Raw genomic sequence first — 13,261 nt, forward strand, 5'->3', positions numbered from 1 at the left:
AAATAACAGCATTGGGTAAAATAAAAGGAAGTAAAGATGAGCGGTACGTATAATTATCACTTTGCGGCATGGCACCTACAAATGTGTACGCTACTTCTCACGTTTTTTAAGCATTTGTGCGGTTGAACGGAACCTAGCAATGCCCGCTGGATTTTAACGTTCTGGAGAATAAAAAGCAGAGTCACTTCGAGTCACCACAGAAAGTAACGTTTTTTCCCAAATTAAATAATACACAAGGAGTGCGTTCCAAACCATGAGATGTTTAGGAAGACGTCTTTGTAGAACGTAATAGGAAACGTCTATATGTTCCCGTCCCGTAATCGGATGCGTCTGCATGTTTACGCCTCATGGTAACTGGTGGCATAAAAGATAAATTGCAAAGTTTGAATAACTATTATAATGTTGCTTTTTTAAAACTTTCCGATACTACAGGTAAAAACTGCATTTTCAATGGTTCCCATTTCTTTTGTAGCAATAATACTGCGTGCTTTCATTCGGTGTGGTTTGGTTTGCAGGGCTTGAAGTCCCAAAGCAACTCAGGCTATGAGAGATATCGTATTGAAGGACATCACACTGCTCGCGAAAAGAATGTTGTCGACTCAGCTATGCGAAAGCATTAGGCAGGGTTGTGCGTGCAAAACGTGTGCACGGAATGTGAACAGTGTTGTGTCGTTCTCATAATAGCTAGGATGAAATGAGTGATTGCAGTGAAAAGCGGATGGTGCGAGAATGCTTAACAAAAATTATATGAAAAGAATTAATAGTTAATTAATTAGAGCCGAAATGTAGAAGTAGCCGTACAATTAATGTCGGCGTACAAAGAATATGACGTCACGCCAACCAGAAAATGATGCGTTTCTGACTTAATGACGAAATAAATGCGTGAAAGCGATCAGAAGTATGCAATATAAGTACCAATTATTAAAACAAAAAAATCCTAGAGAACTGCAGCATCTGCACAGAAGAAATACGTAGGCCTGAGCGTTGCTGTATTGCTAGTGAGATGTGTCAGCGACATTCTACAAGTAAGACGTTCCGAGCTTTTCCTTTTTTCTAGAGCAATTATAGAACGCCGGTAAACTTTGACGCGTTCAACGGAATGCTGGTTGTGTTCGACAAGTGGCGTGCGATGTACCTTGTGCAGTAGCAGCATTCAGGCCTTTGCATTTCTCCAGAGCAGATTCTGCAGCGTTCTTGTAATTTTTATTGCTGATGCTCAAATTTGCATACTCCTTGGATATGCTCGTCCACTTTGTAAACGTGAAAAATTTCAAAAAGCTGTAAACTTGAGAAGGTTGTGGACGAAAGGTCACATCCGGTACTACAGCAAAAGAAAAACTTCGTGCGATGACATCTGTCGTCCGCAGTCACTAGACGAGGAACCCAAAGAGAGGAACAAGTTTTAATTATATATATCCAGTCTAAACCCAATGTTCAATAACCCAAAATCTTCCGGTGAGTTTGTATGTAGGGCAATAACTTAAAATGAACGGATTAGTTCGCTACGGCTTCCACACAAAAAGAGAAACATCTGCGTGCCGTACACGAGCCGTGAGGTGCAGAAAGAGCAACAGATTTGTCGATAACATTAACGCTTAATTAACGTTCATCTAAAATTAGAAACCGATCATGCAAATAGACCAACAGCATCTATGTCTTCAGAAAATCTCTCAACCGCGTACTTTCGTCTTGGGAGATTCAAGATTTTTCATGCTATAAAACTCATGCCCATAAATGCAGCTTACTTAGCCTCTAGCCAACACACGCACTGAAGAAACGACTCATATATAAACACTCGTGCATATGCATACTCCGGCGGCCACAAAGAGCACGACTTGCTTAGTGCAATCCATTCAGTGTACGCCATGGTTGTATAGCAACGTGGCCTGCATCATTGTTGACTTCGGCGGAGCAGTGTCTTCTTGGACGGCTTCATGAGAATTGGAACGCGTTTTAAGATGGCGACTGTCCTTCTAGAAGTAGTAGTAGACGTATACTAGGGAGCATTGGAACCCACCCAAAGATGTCAAGAACTTTGGCTGTGCGCTATGGAAGAGATGTCACTTCCTTAGCGCACCGCAGAAGTCCATAACATGTTTACTATAGAGCCATCACGTACTTTTGCGGTGCCCTCAGAAAGCGGTTTGATTTCGTTTGTTTTGCAAGGTCTAACGTCCCAAAGGGACAGGCTATGACAGGCACCGTAGTTGAGGGCTCTGGAAATTTTTACCACCTGGGGGTCTGTATAGTCCTCTGACATCGCACACCACCCGGGCGCCTGGCTTTCCGCCTCCACCGGAAAGCTGCCGCAGCGGCCGCGATTCCATGCCGCATCCTCGGGCACAGTAGCCGAACACTTTATCCAATGCATCAGGTGGGGCTAAGGATGTGACACAGGTGGATGGAGCATATTATGCTCCATCTGCCTAAAAGATATAAAAAAAAACACAACTTCCCTATTTCAATCCTTCAATTCAGGGAAGAAATTTTTCGTCTTCTTTCGCTATCATCTCCAATACCCCTTCGTGCACGGAAATTTTCTCATTTTGATCCATCACTCATTTGCATCACTTACGTATCACGCTTTATAATACGAACTAAATAGTCGTTTCGGTGGACATTCTCTCCTTTGCGAGATGTCTGACTTGTCTCTTCATAGTGTAAAGGTAATGAATACAGCCACATGACATTGCAGACCTTTCAGGATCAAGCCTAGGAACAATTATATAACGACATTTAATCCTCTCAAGAAAAGATTGGTCAACCCGCTCACTTGTCACTGCTGAACTCAACTACAAATGTATCGCAAACTGAGCGTCCTCGCAGCTCCAATGTCGATCTCTTTTTTTTTTTTTTTTTTTTTGCGGTGCGCTCGAAATAACAGAAATGAATAGGCGTAAAGCAATATGCGCAAATTCCAAAGGACACGGAAGCAATCTTGGTTTCGCCGGTGGCGCTGTCTCAGCGTTTAAGAAAGGAATGTTCCTCCTCCAGTCGGCGCGCCTGCTAATAATGGAAACCATACTTACAGTGTTGACGTCACAGGCTGTGGATACAATAACTGCAGAAGAGCAAAAATATAAATCAGAAGAAAGGTTTCTGATAATTACAGTGAGGTGCTGACACGCATTCTGCTAGCTATATGCAGAAAATATTCAGAAGCGTTCTGCAGTTGCCTGCGCGTTCCATTGGTAACCACGAAACCACTCTGTAGTTCTATTATAATGCAAGTTGCTCCACACTGTACATTCACACCGCTCAAAGAAGGCGAAGCCTGTGCCTCACATGCAAATGCATCTTCACCATTCTTCCTTTTAATTGTAACATGCGGGGTTGCACGAGCACTCGCTTTGTTTAGCGCGGCAAGACGCAACCGCTCCCCTCGTACTTACCGCAGTTCTGCGGCTCCTATTAGCCTTCCCTTTCTTTCTTTCTTTCGTTCTTTCTTTCTTTCTTTCTTTCTCTCTCTCCCTTTCTTTGTTTGTCTCTTTTATCTCTCGTACTCTAAGATGACCAATGAAAGCAATCGTCTCCAATAGATAGTTCCCTGACTGCCTTCTGCTTTTTGTGAGAAGTCGAGGACGCGCTACGTCACTTCTTAGCGAATTGCTCTCACCGATGGACTTCATACATAAAGTGCACGTTTGCGGTTTTCCTCACGGTTGTTCATTTTTTTGGCTTTCCGTCCTTATACGCAGCAAATGAACAAAGTGGAGTGTGTTGCATAAACAGACTTGTCAAGGCTGTTCCGGTCAAGCTCCTCCCAACTTTACGCAAGCCTTACTTGCTGAAAATAAACAGCGCAGAGCATGGTCTTAGGTGCACGCATCGACTTGACGCAATTCGTGTTGTCATCCTTCTGCTTCGTGTGTTCTGTCATGCTTTCAAGGCGCTTTTACAAAAAGAATGCAATAACGCTCGGGACAACGAAATTGAAAGCTAACGTAACAACCACGTGATCCATTTTTTCCTTTTTTTTTTCATCACCCCTTTTGTGTCCTACTTTTGACTGTGTGCCTTTTTTTTTTCAGTTATGCTAGGGACATTAGCATAACTGAAAAAGCAAATGCATAAATGCCTATCTGTGCTTGTCAGTAGGTATGCAAAATTTCGGAAAATTGTGAACACTGGAAAGAAACAAAAAAAAATCGTTTTTTTCATAACAATTGCAAAAACGTGAAATTATACATTTTTTTATAAATAAAAACGTAGCTGCATTAAAGCAGCAAACATTGTACGTGCAGCTGCGTACTGCTCGTGCAAACGCTGCGCCGCTTTCATACAGTTATAAAAAGACATGATGATACCTTTGATGGTTCTAAAAGAATTGCTGCTATATACGAGTATGTATGGCTGCCTCCCCTAAAACATATGAGAAGAAACTTCCAAACTTCGGTTGTGCGCACACTAAGTGAAAGAATAGCCTCACGGCAGATAGAGTACAGAAGCCCTGTTCATTCGGCATAACATATAGCTTAAACAGGTAATTTGTTGAGCGGCGCCGGAAAGGAAAGCAGCCGTGATTCGAAATAGTCAGGTGAACAGAGATTTGGATTTGTTTCAGTGTCTCCTTTTCCTTAGCGCATTTCGTTTAACATCCTATATTTTTCACTTGTGAGTTGATTTTTCTAGTCAAATCTTATGCTCAGTTCAATCTACATCTCAATTTTCCTTTTTTCGCAATCAGTCATGTGATAATGAGAACTGACCACGTTTCTGTGTTTTCTTCTAGCTGACACTTTGTGGTCGTTTTATATTGGCGTTTAAATTTGCTTTTTATTTTATTGTAAATTATCTTCTGATGTTTGATGTTTATTGCATTTTTCCTTACGTCAAACATATTAGCAAATCCATCTGAATCATTTCTGTATATCCCGCTTGTGTTTGTATGTATGCTTACTCTTGCTCTTGCGTTTAGTCTGTTCGTGTGTTAACGTTCCGATCGATTTTTAGCACATTTCCCCCCAAATAAGCCATGAGGAAATAAGTATCGCACACATGTCAGCATTGTATGCTATATTGGAACCCTTTGTTGTTAATGGCTCCTGTTTCCGTGTGTGAAATCTTATTAGAATAAAGTTTACCACATTTTACTATAGTACTATAAGCAATGTGACCAAAAATACGCTGGCTTTTATTGTGTATGTTTTGCTTCGTTTGTTCTAGGGAATAGAATACACACACGTCAACTGCAAGTTCTAATCATTTCCTTAAAAGGTTTCTTAGAGTGCTTAACACTCACCCCATTTTTATTAAATCATTGACATGATAAGATGCTCTGTTACTGGCGCTGTTTTGTAGCGAAATCTGCATTGACCGCGATGCACCGACTTCGCCGTGGAACCAATTTCCACCGTGTATGCACCGCTCTCACCACCGCTGCCTGGCAATTTACTCAGAGCATTTCGTCGTGTGTAAGACAGGCCACTAATGCGCATGCGCGGAAACCGGAGAAGAGCGACAGTGCGGTGCATAGCATCAGAGTGCATAGCAGCAGCAAAGAAAGAATGAGTGTAAGAAGGCGAAGAGAGCAGCGGAGACGCTCCAGAGGAGAAGCCGTGCGCCGCTCCGTTTGGCGGGCAGCCGAGGAGGTGGAAGGGGAGATACCAGCTGGCTCGCGGTTGGTTTGTCGGCGCCGAAGTGTTTGGAGTCATGGAAGGCGAGTTCGGAAAGTCTTAGACAAGCAAGGCTTATGAGTTGGAATGACAACAGGCGAAGGCGACGAGCCGAAGAGACCTAGGCGGCCAATCACACTAACCTTGACGTGCAATCAAGATTAACCAAGGCTAACCAAGCTATGCCTTACCTTTCACTACGTATATCCTGGCATAGCCGAGATAAGCCACAGCCGATTTTTTTTTGTGTACTTGCTTCTTTCCAGATGGTTTTATTATGTTCATGTTGAGCTGCAGTTCTTTTTTTTTTTTTCATTTTCTATTCATTCAAATTTTGTGATGATGCTTTTAAAGGGGTTGGAACACCAAGTTTTGAGGCTATATAAGCACATGTTACGGGTTTCCTTTGTGTGTAACGTACCCCACGGCCAAGCCCTGGAGACTTCCTGCCGATCGGCCATGCTCTTTCTCTGAACTGAAACCCATCGTTAGCACTATAATTAATGACGTGTGAAGATCCGAAGGGTATCAGTGAATAAGTGATGTCACGTCACAATAATGTTACGTACATCAACGGTGCAAGGACGCGCGATAAATTTCAGTCGCTGTAGGGGCGGTCTATGGGCTGATCGGCAGGCACCGCCGCTGACGGACCAACATCGGCGTCCAAACGAAACCTTGTCGACGATGAGACTACGACCTGCCTAGTTTGTTTTTGTACTTCATTCGAAATAGAAAAAAAAAAACGAGAATGATTTAATATGTTCACGCTTCGACACGCTGCGGAAAAGGAAATACAAAAATTAACCATTTCGGCATACTAACTTTCTCCAGTAGGTCAAACGCGTAGGTCACGAAGCGTCTCAAGTGAGCCTAAACTGTGCATCGAAAACTAAATACCAGCAAACAAATTTTATTCTTCTGCAGCCTCCTCAGTATCGTTTCTTATTTAAAAGAAGCCATCTACAAATTAGCACCGATTTTCATTCTTCTTTAAGGACAGCATACTCTGTTTTTCTTTTTTTTTTTCTAAGACCCGGGAAAAAGCAAGTAAACTGTGTTTATTTTTACAAAATTTCCTCGTCTTTGTTTCAAGCCTTCCCATCTCTACTTGTCAGTAACCCGGTGCCATTGAAATATCGGCAGCGTGTACAAATAGCGCTCAACAATAACACCGTGTAAACAGACATGTCTTTATAAACTACCAGAAATCTCCTTTTTTTTTTTCTTTTTACACGGTGTTGTTTTTGAGCTATACTGTACCAGCTGACGCTAATGAAAGGACGTCAGCGTGTACACGTAATGGTCAACAACGACACCATGCTAACAGAAAAAAAAAAAAAGATATTTTTTGTGTGATTTGTATCAGCCATGGTGTGTATAAGGGAACAAAATGTTTGATGCTCAACGTGTGCCCTATCTGCCCGTAGAGAAATCAAATGCGGGCATCTCAAGGCCCTTACTATGCTGAGAAAATATCGCACCGATCAAGTATGCTCGCCATGTATGCTTTTAAATAAAATCTCCCCTTCTGCTCTATAAAATATGCACGGTTAAGAAACAAGAATTGCTGTTGTTCTGAAAGCAAAAGCGTGCGCGAAGCACCCCCTTTGCTGTTGTTGGTACAAATTTGATCATCTTGAACGCTTCCAGCACGCCACTTCAATTCTAGTATATTAAACGCATACCTTAATACGTGTATTAAAATTTCAGTATATAAAAACGAAGTTTATTTCATATCAACGAAGAAAGCTGGTATAGTTGACGTGTCATGATCAATTAAAATATCTACCGCATGTAACGAGGACACATACATAGAAGACGACAGGACGAGAGATTTAAGCTCATCCTGTCTTCTATGTCTGTGTCCTCGTTATATTACCTGGTCTCTTCAATTACTTCTTTTATATCGCTCTTCTTTCTAGTATCTGACACGAACGCGATGCACTTCAATTTACTTGCTTTATTCTTGATATTTCATTAAAATGCCTGGCTTTCCACCACAGCTAATGTGTACCATTTGCAACTGAAGTCTTCCTGCAAATATATATTTATATTATCAAGAAAACAGCAAATACGGGCTAGTCGGTATGTGTTAAACAAGAAATTAAAACGGTGCTTCAAAATACTGGAAACGATGAAGGTATTTTTTGGATGGATAGCTTAGAATAATATGGATATCGTTCCCGCTTTTCTTCGCTGAAATATTGGAGTCATTTCAATTATACCATCTCTATTCCGCCGCTTACCAAGTATCTACTGCGAGTTGTGGTCAGTACCGGGTGTAGGAAAAATGTTCCCGGCAGAAAAGACCCCTGAAAAACCGGCCACTGGGAGAAAACTTCCCGAAGGTTAAAATGCGATCTAAGAATACTTTCCCCCAGAACACACCACGCAGCAAATCCACATTTTGTTCCATTTTTCTTTTTTGGCTTTGAGATTAAGGTAATTATTGCTTGGGACCTGGGTCCTCTGGGCGCCTGACGTGTTTGCATTCACTGCGAAAAACCATGGTAAGAGAGCCTTCTGACTATTTATACGTGGCGTGGTTCCTAGCCCTTCAGCTTGTTTAGCTGAGGGCCTCATTGAAGGAATTATTAAAACAGATCTAATCATCTCGGTAACATTAACCGACGAGAAAGGTACAACCGGCTTGGAGCGTGATGGTCTTGGGGAACAGCCCAATAGAGAATGCTTCTCTAGAACTACTAGGCGAAGGTTCAACCCTATTTCATATGATGATGGAGTAGAATCCTTGCTTTACTTCCAGTGGTGAGGAAGATGATGTATTGGGGAAGGCTAGGCCGAGGTTTAACTCTTCGTTGACTATTATTACCTTAACGCATCGCTCCAAGCTTTCGGTAAAATAAAGCCGGTTGTCAGCTCGCATTTTTCCGCAAATATGACAAAGATGAGGGTTGTCACTATGTTGCCATTGCAATTATTTTGTTTTGTTATGAACGCCCCGTATCAGATGGATGTTCTTGTCACTTCCAAGCCGACAGGTGGATGCGCTGTAGGCTACCTCATTGCAGCTCGTAACGAAAAACACAGTCTCCGCTTGGGGACATATTTTCTCTGGGCTGTTTTAGCGGAACCCTGTCAGTACTCGTATTTATAAGGCACCTGTACGTAAAACGAATTCACCTCGGAAAACATACCGAAATCTTGACCTCCAAACGTGTTTGCTAATCATTTTTCAGAGCAGGTTTCTACCTTTTCTTGAGCCCTAAGCACTGAAATATGACGAAACATGAGACGTAAGAATGAGTGAGACTTTTACCCTAAAGACCTGAAAAACGACGTACGAGAACACTTGACGAATGTTCCTTTTGCGCGGAAGTCGTACTAGAGGTTTTTCTGGGTTATGTTAATCGATTTCCTCAGTATTTACCCTTACTTTCGCGGGTCTCTAACGACGGCTTGTGCTTCTTAGGAGCGCGAATTACGCGGCCGGAAATCTCGTTAACAGCGTGACTATGGTGAGCCTTGCAGACCATGTTAGGGGTTATTAGCATCACTCACCAACCTTTACTCTTAAAATGGTGTTGTTGGTTTTACCTAATCTTGCTATTCTCTGCAGGATCATAAACGATGTACAGTGTGCACGTGTTGATATTGCTTTGTTTCTCCCTGAACAATTGGTCTCGCTTCTTGGCATCAGAGCGAAAGCCGTCCTTACCAAAGTATTTGGTAATGAGCGTTTCCCGCAAGAAAATAAAAGTGAATCTTTTGTTGTTTTTGTCTTCTTAATTTGCGTTGTTCATTCAAAACAGGAACATTCTCGCCTGACCAGGCCGTTCCGAAACGGCTTACTTTTCTTTTAAATTAGATCTAGAATGGTAAAATGTGCTCGCACTTTGCCTTGCTCTAGACGCATATCAGTTTCCGACTAAGTTTCAGCACTCACATTATTGTTGCCATTATGTTTTTAAATTCTGCTTTTCTTCCTGTGTACGTGCATTGCTTTCTTTTTATGGTACGTATAATTTTTAGTTCGAAAATACGAAGACCGCAGTTGACACCAGGCGTCTTTCTGAGTTGTAACAGCCGCGTCGCTGTAACGGATACGTGGCATAGTTATCCTACTTCTTTGGCTATAAAGTCATTTATATAGTCTGCGAAAAACGACTCCCTTACAAAAAAGTTTAATGAGTTTCTGAATAAATGGTAATTACATTCCTCATCATGCACATTAACATTTCTATACATTTTCTTGATGCATTTTTGATGAGTTTCACAAGAAAGTTGGCCACCGTGTTTCTGGTTGGTACCTAATGTGTGCATTTCTTGTGTCGTTCATGAGTGTTGACCAATGAGCACTTTTGGATAAAAAGTAAAAGCTAAAACGTAGCGAAGCACCTCAACTACATTAAAAAAAGCTAAAAAATAAAAAAAAATTAAAACTAAGCGAAAAAAAAAACTGCACCTCTGGCGCGATTCGAACTCGGTACCACTGACTCTGTAGCTTTCTACGCTAACCACTCGGCCACTCGGGGAACTGGTAATGTCGGTAACGTATTTGCTTCTTATGTCTGGACTGCATTCATAAGATTGGGACATAATGTTTCGAAGCATGTTTCGAAGTGTACAGGCCATTGCGGCTGCTCTACCAATTACAACTTCTTGACCATTAGAACTTGCATCTAATGTTCTAGATACCTATGCGCACTATTTTGTCCACTGCAGTCATTTTAACATGTCGAGTTTGGCATCGCTGGCAAATTTATCAGCGCTGGCTCTTCGGTGGTTGCTACCTTGGGAGTAATTTTCGCTGAACACGGAGCTGTAGCACGAACCTTTAAGGAAAAAAAGTGCGACCAAGCTTCAATACCGGCAAGCGCAGCAGCGCCAACACTATTTTACTGGTAACTAAATCTTATTTGTATCTAAACAATTCGGGAAGCGTTGCGATGACTGAGGGCTCGGCTAATCTATACGCAGAGCAAGAAGGAGCTCGAGAGCTTAACAAACACGCAAAATATCATGCATTATAAAGAAGGCATTGCTTTTCGTGCCCTGGTCGCGCACATGCTCCCAGGACGGTCCAGTTCCGAGTCAACGCACGGCTCGGGTTACGTCCGCGCGTCGTCGTCGGCGCAGGCCAGGGTACCCCTGCTGGTCTCTCCAAAACGGCCTGCTCGCAGGTGCAAGGAGGCATTGGAAATGGAGCGGCCTTGCGTCCGTTAGCTTGGAGGCGGTGTGGCAGTGCGTCGGTTCGCGTACACAACAATATCCTTGCCCGTAACACCCTCAAGCATATTGTCCAACCACAGCACCCATTCGCTTGGCAAGAAGTGATTTGCAATGGCACAAACACCCAAGACGCAGGGTGTAAGCGTGTTTTGAATGAAACAAATGTCCAAAAAGTTGTTTTTGTTTTTACAGTGCATGCTAAACAGAAATGAAAACATAGTAAAGAATATACATTCGCTTAGTGATGTATAATTTCCCTCATTTGAGAAAGTCAATGTATTTCCACATTAGCTCCTATAGAAAAATACTGTTTTGTTTTCCAAGTACAAAACTTCTTGCGTAATCTCAAATGAAAGTCTGTTGCGGATCTCATGTTAAAACACATAAAAATTGTTTCTTAGGCAACATCCTACATATGCTAATCAGAAATGAAAACATAGGGCTCTGAAAGTGTGCAGTTAACAAAGAAATAATATATATTCACTTAGTGATGTATACATTTCCTCATTTGAGAAAGTCAATGTATTTCCACATTAGATCCTACCCAAAAATACTCTTGCGTTTTCCAAGCACAAAACTTCATGTGTGATCTCAAAGGAAAGTCTGCTGCGGATATGATGTTAAAACACATCTAATCTTGAATCTCCTTTGAGTGGTTGATGACTCATCAAAAACACATTACGTGGGTAACAGAAATTCAATATCCATTTTTGTAAGGGCTATAAACGCTGCTATCACGTATCTTGTAAACATTCTTTTCTTCATGTATTTTATTTCTTTACCTTTAAGTTCCTGGGTTTCGCAAGGGCAGAGGAACTAGAGACCAAATTGCCAACCTTCGCTGGATCATGGAAAAAGCAAGAGAGTTCCAGAAACCCATTTACTTCTGCTTTATTGATTATGCGAAAGCGTTTGACTGCGTAGATCACAGCAGATTGTGGCAAGCTCTCCAAGAGATGGGAGTTCCAATTCACCTCATCTGTCTCCTCAGGAACCTTTATGAAGGGCAAGAGGCCACAGTCAGAACTGGGCATGGTCTTACTGATTGGTTTCCGATTGAGAAAGGGGTGAGGCAAGGCTGCATACTGTCGCCCTGCCTATTTAACCTATATGCAGAGTGCATCATGAGAAAGGCCGGTCTGGACGAGTCTTCAGCTGGAGTGAAGATTGCTGGAAAACGTATCAACAACCTTAGATATGCGGATGATACCACTTTAATGGCAGAAAGTGAAGTGGAACTCAAGAGACTTCTGATGCGCGTACAAGAAGAGAGTGAGAAGTTTGGGCTTAAACTGAACATTAAAAAGACGAAGATCATGGCGTCTTGCCCTATCAAGTCCTGGAGCATCAATGGACAAGAAGTGGAAGCTGTGACAGATTTTCTGTTCTTGGGCGCCAAGATTACCTCGGAAGGAGACTGCAGCCATGAAATTAGGAGACGCCTGCTTCTGGGAAAGAGAGCAATGGTTAGCCTTGACTGCCTAGTAAAGAGCAGAGACATTAGTCTGCCAACCAAGATCCGTATAACCCGTGCTATGGTCTTTCCAGTTGTGATGTATGGATGCGAGAGTTGGACTGTGAAAAAGGCTGACCGCCGAAGAATTGACGCGTTTGAATTGTGGTGCTGGCGAAGACTCTTAAGAGTTCCTTGGACTGCCAGAAGATCAAATCAGTCGATATTGTCGACCATAAACCCTGACTGATCATTGGAGGGTCAAATTCTAAAGTTAAAGCTCAGCTACTTTGGTCATCTGATGAGAAGAGAGGAGTCGCTGGAGAAAGATTTGATGTTGGGAAAGGTTGAGGGTCGCCGGAGAAGGGGTAGGCAGCGAACGCGATGGTTAGATGGCATTCTCGAGGCATTGCAGATGAAGCTATGTGATGTTAAGAAGATAGTGAGAGACCGGAAAGCGTGGCGTGACATGGTCCATAGGGTCACGAAGAGTCGGACACGACTGAACGCCTGAACTGAAGTGAACCTTTAAGTTCTACTGATTGCAACATTTTATTCTGTTTCAGTCATTATTTTTTTTTCGACGGTGCTTTTTATGCCTAAATCATTGCCCAGCGACAAACAGTCACAGTGTGACTAGTGGTATCTTCGCTTCGGTGATATAAAATTTACTTGAAGCATATTTGGGCATCCGGCGTCTTCACGCGCATCTAAAGGAGCGCAGGCAAAACACAGCGTTTATGAGCCGCCAATACGTATTTGCATGTATCCGCCGCTCATATTTCAAAGCCGCTTTGAGCATAAACAGATTCCCTCAGCGCGCACCGCTCCGTCTTTCTCTCAAAACCACAATGAATGGTGAGAAAACGTAAGTTAGGCTGAACCAACGACGAGATCTACAGAGAGCTCCCAGTTGTGCTATTGCTTCTGGCTTAGGCAAACAGGGCCAGCGACGCGTCCTGCCTTAAAAACGCCCACTTCATGCATTCCATCACAG

General features: G+C 42.5%; 1 protein-coding gene across 15 annotated transcripts in view; it reads right to left on the bottom strand.

Annotated features, from left to right (window-relative positions):
* LOC146199551 (uncharacterized) overlaps nucleotides 1-13,261 on the bottom strand; it is a 153,405-nt gene that overhangs the window by 45,093 nt on the left and 95,051 nt on the right. Inside the window, exon 4 of one of the 15 annotated variants that reach the window (XM_084595064.1) lies at nucleotides 3,030-3,061. The exons of the other annotated variants lie outside the window; for them this stretch is intronic. Coding sequence (XP_084451190.1) covers nucleotides 3,030-3,061 — 32 coding nt within the window. The remainder of the gene's footprint in view (nucleotides 1-3,029; nucleotides 3,062-13,261) is intronic. 15 annotated transcript variants of the gene reach the window in all.

Source organism: Amblyomma maculatum, chromosome 2, assembly GCF_055883805.1.
Source record: "Amblyomma maculatum isolate TAMU_Amacu chromosome 2, ASM5588380v1, whole genome shotgun sequence".
NCBI lineage: Eukaryota > Metazoa > Arthropoda > Arachnida > Ixodida > Ixodidae > Amblyomma > Amblyomma maculatum.